This window comes from Podarcis raffonei, chromosome 7 (genome assembly GCF_027172205.1).
Source record: "Podarcis raffonei isolate rPodRaf1 chromosome 7, rPodRaf1.pri, whole genome shotgun sequence".
NCBI classification, from domain to species: domain Eukaryota; kingdom Metazoa; phylum Chordata; class Lepidosauria; order Squamata; family Lacertidae; genus Podarcis; species Podarcis raffonei.
The window spans coordinates 52,791,922-52,811,642 of NC_070608.1; the positions used below are offsets into that span (position 1 = coordinate 52,791,922).

The window sequence follows — 19,721 nt, forward strand, 5'->3', positions numbered from 1 at the left end:
ATTTTACTGTTAAGGGACTCAGAGTTTTGCTTTTCTCCTTCCTGTTAATGCTCCCACTGCTAATATGAACTGCCCTGTAAAATTCTGCCTGGCATATAGCCAGAGATGAAATGTACCAGAACAGAAGGAAATCCACCCTGACTTCAGTAAGGAGATGAGCAGCACAACTGATGCTAGAAACAGCCATCCATCAAACTATGTAGTTTGAGCTATCAACATTATATTCTAATCAGCCAGTTGATGAGTGATTCCTTCTAAAGTAAAGATTCCCCAGTTGTCTTCTCTGGCAAATGCGTCTTTATGGAATTTAGAATAAAGCTTTTCAATTCCATGAGATTTTACAGGAAATGTTGAATAAAGAGTCTAAGTGCACATTGTCTTGTTGTCTGAAGTGTTTGTGTTTGTTGTAAAAATCTCAGTCACGGAAAACTTGTTTTGCGTATTGTACAGGTCTTGGCACACAAGTCTTGCATGTTGTTTGATCAAATATTTATTTCTCTCTGGATGGTTTTCATAATTTTATGGTACTTTCCTATGTGAGCCAAAATGTATACGCCTTGAACGTGTCCTCTGTGTCTCAAGACAGATCTAAGGACTGTGCTTTTCAAAACTGTTGAAAAGTCCAGAGTTCATGGTGAAATAGAATGTTCTTTAAAATAAAGTGATTTTCTTAAGTTCACAGAGCTTCAGGGAGGAGCAAAGTACAAAACAGCAAAGTAAAAACCATTCTCTTCATGTTAGATGATTTAAGGAGCACATGCAGCGTTTTTTGGAGAGGGAGAGCAAGTTAGAAGATATATGAGAGTAATGATCTGTTGCAAGAATTTGTTTGAGAATGTAATCCCGTTTAATTTTACATTTGCTTTCATGTTTCTCAATTACTTCCTTGTACATCTAGCCCAAGAATTACATTTCCAATAAACAAAAGGCCAGACCTAATACACAAGAGAATCCACTAATGGAAGCATGTAGGACCAGTGACAGGCTTGCCTAACTGGGGTTTGATGTATAGAGGAGACTTTGTGTGAGCCATCAGCTCTGCACAATGCCTATAAACAACTCAAAAGAAATGCCTACTCTGGTTATGAAAATAATACTGGTCAGAGAACGGCTCCCTTGTGGGGAGTGCCAGTTCCCCTAAATTAATTGAGTTAAAGGCTCATCTAACCTATTTTTCAAATCTCTCAGGAATAGATGCTGTACATCAACCCAGGCAACTTGTTCTAGTACTCCAATTTTATGCTGTGTTTTGCAAAATAACACAAGCTCAGTCGTGGGGGGAATCAGTATAATAAAATCACAGGCTCAGTATTTCTTTTAAAAATTATGCTGCTTTTAAAAGCAAAAATCTTCTCAAGACAATTAACAACAGCATATACCATAAACAATTAACTAAAACAACAGCATTACAACATTTCCAGATCAACATTAAAATGTCAATAATAGTTACAACCTTAACTTAAAAAAATATAAAACCAGCATCAACTGAAAGCAGATTAGACTACCCAAATCATTAAGGGTTTCTCCGGATCACCTGTTTATTGAGCGTCCATATTGATTGGCTTGCACAAAGCTTGCAAAGAGGTTAGACTATGTCCGGTTGAGCATTCATCCTGATTGGCTTGTTGTTTGCATATCCTCCTGTTAGTCATTCATTGATCCCACTCTTTTCAGTGCATTTTCCCATCACTTTCCAACTGTTTGTATTCTTTTTGCACTAGGGTGACAAAGCACTTTAATCCACTTTAATGGTTCCAACCTAATGAGCAGTTTAGGATGCAGCTGAACTCAGCTCAGACAGGCTCAGTCAGAAATAAGTCCTAAACTTCAGCCCAGGATCACTCCCTCAATGTTAAGATCTTTTAAAAACTATTACGACATAATCTGTGATGATAGACTGGGCAAGAGATGTTGGACACAATATAATGTTTGAAGATTGGGAAAGGTTGTGGAGAAAAGGGGTCAAGTTCACTGCATGTGACTTAAAGGAAAATGTCATGAAAATGATGTACCTAACCCCTGTAAAACTAGCAAAAATCTATTGTAAGAGTGACAATTTATGTTGGAAATGTAAAGAAAAAATGGAACCTTTTATCATATGTGGTGGACCTGTCCCAAGGTGAAAGACTTCTGGGAAAAGATATATAATGAATTGAAAAAAATGTTGAAATATACATTTATTAAGAAACCAGAGGCCTTTCTTCTTGGAATAATAGGTTTGGAATTGCCCAAGAAAGATGTTAGATTGTTTTTGTATGCCACACTGCAGCTAGAATTTTGCTGGCCAAAAATTGGAAATCACAAGAAGTACCAACAGTGGACAAATGGCAGATGAAGATGATAGATTTTTCAGAGCTAGACGACCTGACCAGAAGAGTCCGCAACCAGAAGAAGGATGAGTATCAAGAGGAATGGGAAAAAAATAAAGATTATTTAGTTAAATATGTTAAGATAACTTAAATAGAATTACTTGCGAACATAAGATAGGCCTAGGATTTAAATATGTGATGTTGTAGAATATTATGTTTAAAGTTAAAATGAAAAGAAAGATGTTAATTGTCTAAGTAAATTTTATGTGAAAATAGTTTTGGAAAACTGCTACAATGACTGATAAGGAAACTCAGCCAGGGGGATTCAAGGAAGTCACCTAACAATGTTAACAAAAGTGGAATAATTATAGTTAAGATAAATGTTTGTTTGTTTGTTAGTTTTTGATGTTTTTGTTTTATTTGTTTGCTATAAATTTGGAAAACCAATGAAAAAAAATTGAAAAATAAAATAAAAATAAAAACTATTACGACATAAGCAGAGATTCGGTACCTTCCTTACACTTGTAGATATGTAGTGAGGTTGTGGAATAGTTTAACAGTGCAATTGGTGCATATGAAGAGAATGTATGGCGATGCTGATACTGTGCTGGTTCTCAGCAAGCTGAGCAAAGAGATAAATCAGGAACTGGCACCTGCTGGCCAATCTTAAGGCACGCCAAAGCAACAACAACAACCACACTTCATGAAACAAATCAGATTTCGCTATTTGTCTCTATTCATCAGACCATCACAAAACCAGAGCTTAACAAAGTGAACTTACATATATATATATGAAAGTAACACAAGTTAACATAGATAAGGCTGACACAGACCCAAATGAAACCATGTTCAACAAAGCAAACTTTAAATTCTGAACGTTCCAGATATATTGCATTTACCCTTGGGTTTGAATTAGTATTAAAAGAAATCAAATTTACACAAACCTGAATAAAATTATATAAAACCTGAATTAAATAGAAACATAAATATACTTAAAATTCTGAATCTCCCTGGCAACATAGAGCATTCTTCCTAAACATTTACCCATTGTCAATTACTGCAGATACAAAACATGTAGTTGTCTCACGTTACATATTTATCTCTTTAGCACAGCAGATAAATTACAGCCCCATGGACCGATCTCTCCACATATCTCCCTAAAGTATGTGCCAAGCTTTATTCCCTCAGCACATGATGCTAAGGAAAATATATAACAATATGTACCGTGGTTGTGGTTATCCAAAGCAGCTGAAAAATCAAGGCGAATCAACAGTCATGCTCTGCTGGTGTTCTCCTGACACAGGTCATCTTACAGGGAAACCAAGGCACTTTCTGTATCAATACTGGGCTTGAATCATGACTGAAGTGGGTCTAGAATATCAGTCTTCTCCAAGGGTATGTGGCCTCTACAGAATCTCCAATTGTTTGGGAGAAATTTACAGATTAAGTTACACCACGAGTGCACATGTGTATGCTCTTATGTACATGTGTGGCACCTCTAAGGGAAAGGGCAAAATCTGTAGAAGTGGCTGTCCCAGATCTGCAATTCAAATATTAGTGTGTCCTTCAGAAACATGGAATCCATTGCTGAGACAAGGAAGTCTACAAATAAAGCAGTTATATGTGTAGTTTTAGTGGACAGATGACGGACCTCAAGCATACATGTCTACTGTGTGTTTTGAGATATTTACAAACGCTACTTTCTGCTTCACATTTTACAGTGTACACTTGCAAGACTGTGCATATACGTTAGTATTTTGGTTTGCAAATAAGCACAGTACAGTGCAAATCTACCTTGAGTGTGGTATGAGGATATATAAAACATAGGCATTTATTAAAAGTAACACAAAGGAGAGTGTATAACTGCCCCCCTCCCATTTGAGATTTATTCTCTGTGAAATGATAGGGATTTACTCATACGTTACACAAGTGAGGGCAGGGAGATGTTAGTAAAGCTTAGAGGTAGACAAGGGCAACCAGAAAAATGTTTTATAGGTCTTTCAGCTTGTAAAATGTATGGTGCAACTATAAATCACCATAATGCTTCCTTAGGGTGATTTCAGATGCTTCATTTTATCCAAAAGAATATTGCATCTTCAAGATCCACATCAATATGGCTTGTTAAAGGTTAAATCAGTTTTTAAATTATGTTTGAAGCAACCTGGGTATGTCTCCATCATAGTACATGATGAGAGAATCAAATTATTGGGTGATTCCAATGTAAAGAAAAATGTTAAAAGAGATTTTGGAGATGCTTCCAACACAATAAAAAAATGGTCCAGTTTATTAAAAAAATTGCACCTGACTAAGTATAATTTGAGCATGGAAACACTGCCAGTAGATTAATGGAAGATTTTATTCCACATAAACAGCTGTCTACAGTGGTACCTTGGGTTACAGGTGCGTTAGTTTATGTGATTTTGGGTTGTGGACCGCGCTGAACCTGGAAGTACTGGAATGGGTTACTTCTGGGTTTCGGCACTCATGCATACGCAGAAGTGCTAAATTGTGCTTTGCTCATGCGCAGAAGCGCTGAATCGCATCCCGTGCGTGTACAGACGTGGCGCTGTGGGTTGCAAATGTGCCTCCCGCACGGATTACGTTCACAACCCGAGGTTCCACTGTATTTTTTTTTCTGTCCTATTCTCAGAGATTATTGTTTTCTTAGATTTATTTATTTTCAAGTTTATATCAGATTATATTATATATATAATATTATTATATTTAGATCAGAAGTTTCCAATGTGCTGTATTCAAACTGTTATTGGGGTTCAACTCACATCAACTTCAGCTAGCATGGCCAATGTTAGACATCAGGAGGGCACTACATTGGTTACGCTGACCTAGATTAATAGAGTCCTTAGTGCCTGAGATAACTGCTTGAACAGTTAAAGTAGTGGGGGGGGCCTTAATCTCACACTGATTACATCCAAAAAGCTGCAGGAAGACCATAGCAGCTTCTTGAGTGTCTGGAGTCTCACCTTCCTTCCTACTTAGGGGTGCCGGATGCAAAATGGTTGCCAGGGGCAGATTCTTGCATCTTGTGTAGAAGAGATCTTCTACACATCTAGTTGTGTAGAAGAGATGATTGTAGCATTTGTAGAAGGCCTATCCTCTTTTGCATCATGTCCACCCACTGTAGCCCTTTATGCCCCACTTACCTAGAAAGCTGAGTGCCCCTCTGCAGAAACTGGCAAGGCAACAGGTAGAGATGCAGTAAGAAGGTTAACATGGAATTTTGGATTGTGGCCCTTCAATCTTAGCACAAAAGCAGGAGTGGGGAACTGGTGACCCTCCAGACAGTAGCGGAGAGTGGGTTGAGTTGCAGACTCTTCCCTGACCTCCTGGCAGATGAGCCACTGCTGGTCACTAGCAGGGGAGGGGCGAGGTGGGGGCAAGGTCACTACAGTGCAAATGCACCAGTCAATTAAATCCAGCACTTTTGCTGGTCCATTGTCACTGTGCCACCATTCCCAGTGTTTCACCCCACCATCTTTAGTAACTCACCTGCCAGGAGCTCAGGTAAGCATCTCTACCCTACCATGCCCTATACTTCTGCCTTTGGGTGTTGCTGGACTACAACTTTCATAATCCCTGACCCTTGACCATGGTAACTGGGGCTGATGTTTGGAGACTATCAACATTTGGAAGGCCACAGTTTTCACATGCTTGCGTTAAGTATTATTTTACTACCATGAGCAGCAGTAGGCTTCAGTGTGAATTATAGAACTTTTTAGAAAGTCATCAAATTGGGCTTGCTAACTCCTGAAGCTGAGAAACTAAGAAATGAAACTGAATCAATAGGGGGTGCAAAAGGTCCACCATCTTGAAGCCTTGGCTGTTTCGTAATGTGATAATTTAAAAGCAGTTTTCTCCTCCACTTGGCAAATAGAATGTAAACATACAACCCTACAATCATGCATTGAAATTCTGTGTACAGTGTTCAGATAAGTACCCACACCTGCTGCAAATGTAAACATACATCCACACCTGCTTAATTAAGTATGTAGAAAGAAGAGAAGTTAGATTTGTTCTTCCATACAGCTCCTGAAACTATGTATTTCTTTTATTTTAAAAAAATCAAACAAGTTAGAATGTAAACAGAACTGTATCAACTTTGAAACAAAAGAAGGGCATGGAAGAGACTCATTCAAGCATCTTTTCTCTGTGTCTTATTTAAAGCACAACTTGATTTAGTTCAGCCTTTATGTTTTATGGAGCTGTATGCTGGCGATTGTATGGGAAACCAATATGCTTCCTCCTCTGCAAAATTAAAAGAGGGGAGGGGAAACCTCTTTCCAGCTTGGTAGATATAATCTGACCATGAGATGTGTGGGTAATACATGATCTATGCTTAAGGTTGTACCCCTGTACGTTATCCTCAGAGTTGACCCATTAAAATTAATAGCCCTAAATTGGTCGTATCCATTAACTTAATGTCTATTCTGAGTAGACCTAACATTAGATAACAACCCATTTTTTTAAAAAAAACAATCATGTAATTTAGATTGTTTAATAATAGTAACAGCAACAGAAACGTAAAAGGGTTAAACTCTATCTTCTTCATAAAGATAAATTCATTCACATTTGACATTTTATGTCCCCCCCCCCTTGACGGATGTTTGCTGAAAATGTTTTCCCAATACACCATGCCTCTTTACAGTGGCCTTTTCTGTCACAAAAAAGGGGCAGGAAATGAACGTGTTTGCCTGGCTTGCCAGCCAATCATTAGTGCGGCCAAATGCAAAAGTGGGCAAGGTTCCTGCTCCTTTAAGAACTGTGCAAAAAAAGGGGGTGGAATTGACACCAATTTCCATCAAAGTGTCCTCTTCAAATCAGGTAGCCTTCAGATGTTTTGGACTATGACTGTCATCCTTCTTAATCCTTGGTCACATCACACTGGCTGGGGCTTATGGGAGTTGTCCAAGAAATCTGGAGGGCACCAGATTGAAGAAGGCTGAGCAGTAACACAAGGTATTATCTGGCAGAGGTGTTTACCTGCCCTCCCAGCAGGTGAGTTACTGTTGCTTACTGGGAGGGGTTAGGTGGTGCCACTATGGATCACTGATGCTTACGGGGGAGAAGCAGAGGAAGAGGGGTGATGTGGCAGGGAGGTCTGTGTAGTGAAAATGCACCAGCAGAACCAATATGCCGCTCCTGCTGATGTGTTTGCACTGTGATGACCCAACTACCTTGTCACCTCTTTCCCTCTCATAAGCATCACCAACCCATTTTCCAGCAACCTAGTGTTGCAGGTCCACCCCAATGGGCAATCCACATGTTTCCAAGACTCTGGTTGAGGGGTTGTTGCAAAAACCAACAGTTGTTTCAATAAGACAAGGGCTATTTCTCCAGGGAATCTCAAACACCTCCATAATTTCCTGTGTTTTTTATGTATCTGCAGCTCAGAAACACCCTAGTTTTTCCTCCACCTGCTTGTTCTTTGTTAGAATTCTTGCTCAGCTGCAAGTCAGATTTCTGCTGACTTCAAGATTGTCACCCTTTTTTCCACATGGAAGTTTGTTGCCCAGAATAAGTGTGTGTGTAGGGGGGAGGAAAGTACTTTCACCAGCTGTTGGATAGGAGGAAAGATTTGCAAGAGTCAGACCAATCTCCCTAATGACTGTCAAAGCTCCATATGTTAGGAAGAAGATTGTAGTGAAGTGTTGCTTCCTTTAAATAATAAACAAGCAAACTCAACTTCAAATCATCAAGACCAAGCATACCCCGCTGTCACATTCACATCCTTTGCAGCAAAGGGGCAACGAACAGCAGTAATACAATGCAGTTTCAAGTACCATTAAAACGTTGCGTTTGATGGAAGCACGGTACCATCCTTTGAAATGTAAACCAAATATCTTCTGTGAAACCTTGAAACACATGTGGGAATTAGCAAAGACTCTTTCTGCTTCCTGCAAAGTTAGGATGTCATTGAGGCAAATTAAGAGATGAAAGCTCGTGTTTTTACGTCAGATCTTCTGGTTCAGAATGCCCCAAAGCAGCTGCCCTTTGGAGACTTCAAATTAAATTAGAAGAAATAATTGCTATAATCCCTTTGCCTAAAACAATTTTTGCCATTTACATAGGGTTTTGAACACAGTTTGTATAATCTATTACCACTGCCACCCCTGCTGGTTTCTTCTGTCATAATCCAATCAACTACTAGAAAAGCATGCTAATGAGTCTTTAAAAATCCCATTTGGAATGAACATCAGGGGCTCCAGCTTTCCCTGCCTAGTTGTGGAATCTAAATTCGCAAAGTTCTCAAAAGCAATCTAGATGAAGCAGGGATTGTGGTTTTTGCTTTCCTGTGATGGAAATTCTTCTCTTCACTATGTGGAAAAACTTTATTATAGCAGAATGGAATGATAAATCCCTGATAGCATATATAACATGACCCCCACTAAATCAGTTCCGGGTATGTTCACAGTATCTTTCCATCACATAGAAGTAACACCCTATTGGCCTGATCCTGAATTTGCTTCAATTGGAAGTTCAATGAGGCTTAGTCAGTGCACACAAGATTACAGACTAAGGAAGGGTGTGTATACATTGTTGCTACATCGTTATTTCCTCAGATTGGATCAAAGCTATTTTGGCAGCAGACACATCAAAAATAAGAAATGTTCACGGCAAATGACAGGATAGATATGGATTGCTATTGCAAGCATCATGTATACAATGCTTCCTAAACCAGCAAAGTGACCATTAACGTTAAAAATCTGGCAATGGAAAATTTCTCTGGTGCCTACCTTCCTTTGATGCTCTAAGCATGTGCTTATTTTGCTTAATGGTTAATCTAACCCAGGTATTTATGCAGTCCAAAAAAGAGAGAGTGAAAAGTAAAAATATTCACCCACTTTAACGCTCCAATTGGCTCTCCAATTATGGAATCTGATTCCATGTGAGCTCAGGCAAGCCCCTCCCTTGTTAAATTTAAATGAGTCTTAAATATTCCACTTTTCACCATGGCATTTGGAGCTCAGTCTAAGGTATTGGATGCTGTTCTTTGGAGCTGGGTGCTTTACTTTGGTGGTATGCTGGTGTGTATCTTCCTGAGGTGGAATTGGATATTTTAATGGTTTTAACTAGTTTTACTGTTAGATTTTATGGATTTCTATTTGTACATGGCCTCGAGCCACTTTGAGAAGCAAATCTTGTTTACAAAGCAAGCTAAAAGCTTTTAAAAATAAATATATATATTTAAAAATACACTGATTTTACAAGTTTTTACAATGAAGAATCCAGTGCTGATAAGAGGATTTTGGAACTTCATGCTTTTATTGCTAAGTGCATTTCTGGACTACTGCTTTATGCTGGCCCATCTTAGACAGCTAGGCCCCAAATTGAAGCATTTGACATCTGTTCTTCTGTTGTATTTTGCAATAAAATACAGTAGTTTCACTCCTGGCACTTTTGATTGGCTTTCCCAATCTGTTCTTTTCAAAGGGGGCCATCCACATTCATTAAAATCAATGTGGATTTTGCTATTGTGAGTCAATGAGGCAAAACAGAAGAATGGGCCCAGCAAATCATCATTCCTTCCATAAAATTGTGCTTGAAAAAATACTCATTATTTTCTCTTTGTCTCTGTTGTAGTGTTGGTTTATGCTGAACTGTGACATTAGAATGGGTGATTCCTTGTGACAGTTTCAGCCTATAATTGCCTATAACAATTGGAGTTTTCTGTTTGCCTATGCTAAGCTTTGCAGTGGTGGTATGAATTTAAGTGTTCTACACTTGTGATAGCTCCTTGTGTGTTTTAAAACCCTGGAAAACAAGGTTTTAAACCTCCTCATGTTCATAGTGTCTTCCACCTTCAGAAATTCAGGCTCCAGGTTGTGGAGGGTGACGACAGATGCAATACAGGGAAGGAGCTAGAGCGTTTGAGCAGGATTCAACTAAGCTGTTGTGCTACAGAAGGCAGCATAAGAACTCCCGCTAGCACAATGGGACTTCCCCCTTCTCTCACCTCCTCCCCACATAATTTCACAGGTCAGGTTGGGAGAGTGGGGGCAACCCCTCAGAACAGAGCACAGGGTGAAGAGAGGGAGATTGTTCCACCAGGCAAGCAGAAAGACTTGTGCTGATGGAACAATCTACTTAGCGTGATGTTGCATTCCTTTCTGTTTCCCTAATCATCCCCCTCATGTGCTAAGATAAAGAGTCACAATCCAGTGAGTTTATTTAGCAGCATATTTTTATGTTTTAAGCCAGGGGTGAGTAACCTCAGGCACAGGAACAAAGTTGGTCCTCCAGGCCTCTCTTTCATCCTAGCGATTCTCTCCTGACCATATGCTCACCTACTGGCTACATCCTCCTTGAATGATTTTGCCTGGCTGGAATGTGCTTGCTTGTGAGGAAGGAGTACAGAGAATGTGTCTGCCTAAAACCTCTGGCTTTTATAGGGCTGGAATTTAATTACTGGGTAAAGGTGAGCATCACAGCCATTGCTCTGTTTACTTTTGCATCTGGACCTGTTCACCACTGAGATGTAGCAAACCTGTTTTTGCCTATAAGAGAATGTGGCCTTCAGGGCTAAAAAATTGTTTCGTTATCCCTGTTTTAGGCCATCTAGAGAGCATTGTTCAGATGATGCTTGCAGATGATATTCTAATTTTTCAGTGATGAGCCAACTTCTATTTTTCAGTTTGGGATACATAATGATGTACATCAGACTGAAGTAAAAAGAATCACAGAAGGTTTAGAGGAAGACACTGGACCCAAATCTCAGAACTCTATGAAGATCTGGGACTTACAAGCAGAGGTATGTTTAGATATTTCTGAAGTGTGTGTTTACACAACAAAAGTTTATAGATCCTTTAGAATTATTTTAAATATGCTTTCCTAAATATATGCAGAACACATGGGACCCTGGATGTAAGTAGTATTTATATCAGGGGTGAAGGTTTCTATGGGAGACTATTAGGAGTCTGAAAAAACATATTGGAAGAGCACATTCAGTACATCTTGGTTGGAAAACTATTGGTTGAATAGTTTTTAAAAAACATTTTCATAAATTCAGTTATTTTTGTCTTTGGGAATTTGGAGAAAATGAAGAGTTAGAATAAATGTTGATATTAAGGGAGGGAAAGGAGAACAACAAATTCTGTCTCTGAATAGTTTGCTACAAAAGGGGTTTTAAAAAGGTACAGTGGAGAATGATTTATATATACATGACTGAAGGGCCATGTACAAGTTCTTTGGATGAATCAATTTGAGAGACCCATTTTCCCTTGTTAGTTTCTTTGTGTAAACTTTAAAATGACTATTTGAGAGTAGAGAAGTTCAGGTAGGACTCTTTGTTTTGTGAGATTAAGATTAGGTGTGAGTTCTTGAATACACTCATATAGAAAAAGCCCCCCCACACACAAAATAGAGTTCTGCACAAGCATGTTATTGTAAGAGCATTCACAAAAGAGAGAGAAGTTTGTCTTTTAGGACACCATGGACTCCTAATCATTAAAGATACAGTTTTCACTATGGAATTTCTAAAAGAAAAATTTACCGTACTTTTCCGTGTATAAGATTATGCTTTCTTACTTAAAAACTATGTTAAAAATTTGGGCTCATCTTATACATGGATAGGTGGCTTTTGTGATACGTGCATTTTCTAGCACACACCCCCTAAAAAAAGCTGGACAACTCTGGGCTGCCACCCCCAAAAAAGCTCAACAACTCAGGGCAATCTCCCCCCATTTTCTAAATTTTGTGTCCCCAAAAATAGGGGGCGTCTTATACACAGTGCTATACACGAAAAAATATGGTAATATCTTTTGCCACAAATCCTTATCTCTCTCTAGCGTATCTTCATAGAAAATTAAAAGTGTTTCCTCTCCCTCACTTTTTCACTAATGTGAAAAAGCACCCAACAGACAGCACCCAACCACAGCACACTGTGTATAAACCCCACACAGGGAGTCAGCAAGGCGTGATTTTCATCAGGATGACAGTATGGAGAAAAGGGAGGTTTAATATGTTTTCCTTGCCTCCAACTGATCCTGATGAAAATTATACCCTCTGCACTGCTGTATGGAGAAACAAGACGGAAAAAACTCTCACTGTTGCCACAGAAGACAGTTTCTGAAGGAAGGTGTTTTTTTGCCAGTCCCCCCTGTAGATCACTTGTGCCTTCTGAACAAGAATGGGAGACTATTTGAAACAGCATGGGAGTTGGCGTCTAGGACAGTAAAAGGTAAACGGACCCCTGAGCATTAGGTCCAGTCGTGGCCGACTCTGGGATTGCGGCGCTCATCTCACTTTATTGGCCGAGGGAGCCGGCCTACAGCTTCCGGGTCATGTGGCCAGCTTGACTAAGCCGCTTCTGGCGAACCAGAGCAGTTCATGGAAACGCCGTTTACCTTCCCACCAGAGCGGTACCTATTTATCTACTTGCACTTTGAGGTGCTTTTGAACTGCTAGGGTGGCAGGTGCAGGGACCAAGCAACGGGAGCTCACCCAGTCACGGGGATTCGAACCACCGACCTTTTGATCGGCAAGTCCTAGGCTCTGTGGTTTAACCCACAGCGCCATCCACGTCCCTTGTCTAGGACAGTAGGGATGGGATAATAGGTAAGACTTCGCCCTTCTGTAAGCTGGAGCCTACAATGGAATAGTAGCATTCATTTATAGCAGGGACGTCCAACTCCCAATAGACTACAATCTACTCACAGTATAAAAAAAACTGGCAGTGATCTACCCATTGTCAGACCAGTTGAACTTTTTCTTGGGGGGGGAGATCGCTGAGGGGCCAGAGATCTACCAGGAGCACCCTGCAATCTGCCAGTAGATTGCGATCTACCTGTTGCACATGCCTGATTTTCAGGATCGCAACTGGGCATCCCAGACAGTATATTTTCAACAGCAGCTGTTTTCAGACATTTTAACATGATGAAACCATTGTATTAGTTTACTGCCAAAAGCTTACTTGCGTGTTTATGGACCTGGAAATGGGAAACTAGTAACAGGCTGGTGGAAAAGTCTTAAGGGAGACAAAACATGAGATAAAATGAGTAGTGTGGATGATCCGATGTGCTTATCAAGGGCATAATGGTATTAAAATACTCTCTGGATGTCATTTGCTCTGTGCAACCTGTCGTCAATGTATAGTCAGGATACCTCAGAAACTATTGTTTCAAACGGCAAACCATACATGACTGCTCTCCTCTCATTTAAAACCTGTGCAATTGTAGCATAGCTCTTTTGAACACTAATAGTCTTGTATTGATTTTATTTTGTCCTTGTTGAGCTCTTTAAATTTAAAACAGCTGTTTTGCCAGTAGTTGTTGAGGATAGCCTGAGGCATCGCTCTGTTGTCTTTAACAAGGATTCATGACCCCCTGGTGTAGGAAGTCTTTAGGTCATTTTCGGGTTGCTTGTTTATGAAGAAAAAGAGGGTGAGCATTAAAAATGGACTTTTCAGTAGGGATTATCAGAGTAAAAATTCCCCCAGAAACATAGTAAATTGATAATAACTAACCTCCTCTGCTGTGAATAGGCTTCTGTATGATGTAAAGTAGTAAAAAGAATAGATATATATATACATACATACACACACACACACACACACACACAAGAATTGTTCCCACAAGTGGTTATGGTTCAAAGCATGCATGACAATTGCAGAGTCATTTGTTTAAAAACTGCCCTAATTATGTATAAAGCAAGAGACAATTTTAGAACAAAAGGGGCACATGGATGAGGAGAATGGAACCTTTCCTTTGGGGAATGGTCATAGCTCAGTGATAGAGCATCTGCTTTCTTTGCAAGAGGGTTCTAAGCAACTTCAGGTAGAGCTGAGAGGGGCCCCAGTCTAAAACTTTGGAGAACCATTGACAATCAAGGTAGGCATTACCGAGCTAGATGAACCAATGGTCAAACTCCTAGGTTGCGTTCACACAGCAATTTATTTGGGGCATCCCCAAACTTGGCCCTCCAGATGTTTTAGGACTACAGTTCCCATCATCCCTGACCACTGGTCCTGTTAGGTAGGGATGATGGGAGTTGTAGTCCCAAAACATCTGGAGGGCCAAGTTTGGGGTGCCTGCCCTAACTCTTAATTTCCACATTATATTTGAGTTTTCACACAATGTAAATCTCACTTCTGGGAATCTAGAGGAAGTTGAGAGCTCATTTCCGAGTTAATTGCTTCCAGGAAAAAAAAAATCATTTGCAAATCCATTAACCCAGAAAACTGCGGGGGTAAAGTGACAAAATAAGGGGAGTAGACCAGCATACAGTTCTTTCCTGCCTATTTTATGGGAGAAAGCATACAGGGAAAAGAAGCACGTACATATGGCAAGGGTGAGAGAGTAGCAACATCGCTCAATGACATTTTTGTGTGTCACAGCACACTCATGGGTGTGACTGAAATTTAGCATGATGTGCTAGTATATTGGTCAGAAAGCCATAGTTCCAGAAAGCAACCGCTACTGCAGTTTGAAATGAAAGCAAGATGAAGATGCTAATGCAATATTCTCCACTTCTGAATGCAATCTTAGTCTCTCCCCACTTCCCCAAGGCATTATTCCCCATCGATATTAGGAGTGAGCTTGCCTGGGGGGAAAGCACTTGGAAATATAAAAAGGTAAGCAAGGTGCTGTGTATCAATCACAACATTACTATTAAATCATTATTAGCAGGCATCATTTTACAGTCTGAAGAACCATGCCTCCGCTACAATAATAAGTAAAATGTCCTCTCTCCAATCAAAAAATGAAGAAAAGCCTTAATATAATAGATAAGTACAGGCTTCCTCAACCTCGGCCCTCCAGATGTTTTGAGATTACAATTCCCATCATCCCTGACCACTGGTCCTGCTAGCTAGGGATCATGGGAGTTGTAGGCCAAAAACATCTGGAGGGCTGAGGTTGAGGAAACCTGGATAAGTAGAACATGTCTTTGGAACATTTTGAAATGTTCCCAAACATATAGCCTTGGAAAGAGTTCTGTATCCGATCAATGCTTGCACACAAATACTAGGCCAAACTTTGTGTTTTCTGTGTGCTTTGTTCTGTGGGGACTACACAAAGATGTAGTCTCCGCATTATTTTAGGTATTTACTTTATTGCAATGCAGTCTTCAAACTGAAGAAAAGCAATCCATTTAATAGAAAAAAATCCATTTAATAGAAAAAAATCCATTTAATAGAAAAAAATTCTTTTTAGTCAAGTAAATTTTTTGGATATGTGAACTGAAATTTCTCAGATGTCCAGGATAAATATACTTTCTTTTTAACCTCATATCTGTGTCAGGCAGTCCTACCTGCCTAATAGTTTGGCTGGAATTCACTCTTGGGTGCTTTTGTAATTTCTTTTCTTTCCTGAATCCAGTGAAGAATAAAAATTACATTGATTAGTCAGCATTGCAGAAAGATGAATTGCTTAGGATGGAAGTTGAGGACTGAATAAGCATTCTACAGCAGATGTTGGTAACATTTGCCTGCTAGTTCTGTTTGCTTTTTATGAAAAGCAGTATTCCAGCTTCAATCATTAGCCTTCAAAATTCACACTTCTCCAAATTATGCAATTCAGTTCTCCAACCCCAAAATATGCACAAAACACATATACCGGTATATTAGAAAATAACACAGAAAATGGGGACATTGCTTGTAAAAATATGTGCATTAGGTAACATTGCATAAAAATGAATATATTAGAAGAAATTTCCATAAGGACTTTAAGAAAAAAAATATTATAAAGTGTTGCAAAAAATGAGATTGGAAAAATGAGGAAAATCCAAAATGGCAGCTGAAATGTCCCTCTGGAATGTTTTTAAGATGCGAGAAGCTTCATCTGAGTACTCCTCGTGTTGCAGTACTTATATTTTCAAAGGAACCACAGATCACATGGACTAATCAGCTGACAAGACTGTTTTTCATTTCCTAACTTGTTTCCTCACATCTCCATCTATGTCTTGGACTAACCATAACTAGTGAGCAATAGTTTGTTGTTTTTTAAATGGTTACTCTTTGCCACCATACTAGTCTTCATCGAAAAATATATTGGAAAGGCAGGGATGGAGATATATATATATATATATATATATATATATATATATATATATATATATATCTCCTGGGTTTGGCCAGAGTTTACATCTTCTATACTTTTGTGCTGATAGTATGAACAATGAAAAATGCAAGTTAGTCTAAGAAATCAATAAACCTGGCTTCAGATACTGCTTCTTTTCTTCTGTATGACCCTTCAGATGATACCAAGTTACGAAAAGACAGTATGTATGTCTCTCTGTATTGTTATGAGTTTGTGGGTTCAAGGCACCTATAATTTATGGATTTAATAGGTGTTAGAATTTATTTAATTCTTGTAGAGTTAAACTGGAAGTCAGACTCTTAGTAGCTGGATTCATCTTCCCTTGTTAGGAGATCACCTGACAGATATGACATTAACAGAGAACAAAGACAAGGAGATGGGCCATCAGTAAAGCAGAGACTCTGCACAAATGGGTGGAGCTCCACCCTGAGCTCTGAGATTGATAGTCAGTAGACAGGGCCAGAGATTTTGTTAGGAGGAAGTTTTAGTATTTCAGCTTTCTGTGGCATGATCAAGGGGGAAAGGTATTGGTCTGTTAAAAGCAAGTGAGACAATGGGGCCAGAGCACAATGTGGACTACCTGCTTTGAATTGGGAGACTGAAGCAGTGGGAGAGATGGGATTCTCTTGCAGTGTAATGCTTTCAAACCCTACACTGTAGGCTCAGGTTATATATATGTATAAATAAACCATATAGCATAAAGACATGTAACAGTATATAAGGAGCTAGGTGCTCCATGCATAAATCCCAGCAGAATCCTGGGAGCTGTTCTGTATGTCATAGCTGTTTGACATCTCAAGCATATTAAGAACCCTGGATTAATTTGCCTGCATAATAGTTACATGGGCCCACAAGTTTAATTTGCCTACAGCTGTGTGTCTTTTCCAGGAAAAGGGTTCTTGTCTTCACAGATTCTGCCATCCTCCTCTCCCATTTTCCAGATGGAAATACTACAGTCTGAAAGTACATCAGTGTGTGAAAGAAGAAAAAGCCTTGAAATAGAAAATCAAGAACTGGGTATAGACAACAGAAGATTAAAGGCCAAGATGAAGGATCTTCAAGATCTTCTGGACAGAAAAAGTAAATGGCCTGCAATTCATCTGTGTGGAGATCTCAAGATACCATACAGTGAACTGCTAGGGGAAAATAAGGTATGATACTTAGTTACTTAGTTCAAGCATTTCAGCAGGGGGTAGTATGAGCTGTAGCAAATACTTCTCCCGCATTTATCCTCATCCCGGACTTCCACATTTTAGGTGGGGCTGTCTCATGGGGAAAGTGCCTATACAGAGACCTGCACCCAAGCTAGAAGCCTGAACATTCTACAGAGTTCTACACCTAATGTGTGAACATTGCAGTGGAGCCTAAAAGCTGCATAATTTTGGAGGTGGAGCCAGTGGTGGGACCCCTTTCTACGCATCATGCCACCTGACACAATTCATAGCAGAAGGGAGCTTTAATTGAATTTATTATCAGCATTCTTTTCTGCATAAAATATCAATTACCCAGTCATGATTTCTGCATTAAAGATTGTATTAATTATATTTATACTTCACACAATAATAGTACAAATAACCATCAAAGGAATATTATTATAGCTATAAAAAAGCACTTATTTTTCAATGAATATTTGAAGATAATTGCTTTAGCAGTCTGCCAAAAGTCAGGGGGTTTTGCAGTGGGTCAGCCAAACAGAATTTTATAGGATGCATCCACATTGGCTGTTTGTGCATGATCTGCTATGGTTATATGTGATATTCATGATTTCAGACAATAACTTGCATTGTAAATCACCAGAATATTAATGAAAGCATATCTATAGCAGCCTATAAGACTGCTCTATCTGGATGATCGTAACACTATTAAGAAGCAATAGAGTTAGAGTGGATCAGGACACTGATCAAATAAATTCCTCTCGTGTGTTTAGAGTTTGTTTTGAATTGCTTCTTTTTGGTAGCCCAGACCAGGACCACATCTTATGGGAAAAAATAAAATAAAACAACAAGATAATGTAGCATGAACAGAAGATCATTTATCTTCATTGGATGTGTTGCCAGTGCTTAATTTGTAAAATGAGTGGTGTCAGTGCTCAACAGTGCCAGATGCTATCACAGGAGCTTTGGGCTGACTGTCAATACAATACTGGGGGGTGGAATTCTGCATTTACATAGAGGCATTTATCCCTCTCGCCAAATGCAAAGGATGGCATGCAAGTCTAAGAGTTTGAGGATCCAGTTGTTGCTTTTGGAATGGATTGTGGGGTTTAAGTCAGGCTGGCTTTAAAGGTACACCAGGAAAAAAAAACAGAATACCCAGCCCTCAACATCCCAAAGTACAAAGACTGTACAATTTACTCATTAGCCAAAGAAGTCTTTAGGTTTCCATTTTCTAGGCAGGCTAGAAGCCACCAAAGATATAGAGCTGGTATAGGTGGATAGCCAGTGTTGTGCCCTCCAGGTGTTAATGTCTATAACCCCCATTATTCTTAGCCAATAGTTGTGCTCCATGGAGCTGATGGAAGTTGAGGTCCAGCAACATTTGAGGGGCAGCACATTGGGTACCTCTGTTGTAGACATAAGAGAAAGGGAAGGGGGACAGATGAGGAACTAAGGCTAGAGAAAGGGGGAACCAGCCTGAACAGGAGACACCACAGAACAAAAAGGATGTGAGATTTGGAAAAATCCATCCCAAGTTAAAATCAAGAAGCCAAAGGAAATAGTTTGGGGGTAGCATTTACAAGTCAAGCATTTATTTATTTTTTAAGTTCTTACTAACTTTGCATTCACTGGTCTAGAGGAGCAGCAATTATTCTCAATGTGTGTAGTAGTTCCATGCATTATTGCTCACTTGGGCAACTGCCTCAAGGCCAAACTAAATGAGACACCATTCAAGCAATTAGCTTTTTAAATAATGGCATGAATGGGAGCTTTCCCCTTTATGCACTTAGCAGGTATTGGGGCTTGATCCAGACTGAGAACCAGGGAAAGGATAAAAGGTAACAGGTCCCTATCCTGTGTCAGGGTCCCAATCCAGATCAGCACCCTTGTGCTTGCTATTTACATTAAAACAACAACAACATCATCATCATCAACAACAACAACAACAACAACACTGGTAATTGTGTGACTGGTGTCTTATCAAGTTTGGTCCTCAATTAATACTTTAGCTGGTCCAACCTACATTTGATTTCAAATTCCCACTTGGATACCAACAATCAAGTGATTGACAAGAGAACTATTTACAAAGGAAAGGAAAAGAGAGAGTCAGTCATGGGAGCTCCATTCATACGAATATAGTTCTAAACCAGCTTTTTCAACACCACTGCTTTCTGCACAAGAACCAGCCTATGGACATTGCAGGA

The 19,721-nt window shown here is 39.4% G+C and overlaps 1 protein-coding gene across 1 annotated transcript in view; it reads left to right on the forward strand.

Annotated features, from left to right (window-relative positions):
• The first annotated feature begins 9,277 nt into the window (after positions 1–9,277).
• CCDC102B (coiled-coil domain containing 102B) overlaps positions 9,278–19,721 on the forward strand; it is a 51,273-nt gene continuing 40,829 nt past the window's right edge. The window contains exons 1-3 of the mRNA XM_053396195.1: positions 9,278–9,301; positions 10,960–11,076; positions 17,302–17,511. Of these exons, the coding sequence (XP_053252170.1) occupies positions 9,278–9,301; positions 10,960–11,076; positions 17,302–17,511 (351 nt within the window). The remainder of the gene's footprint in view (positions 9,302–10,959; positions 11,077–17,301; positions 17,512–19,721) is intronic.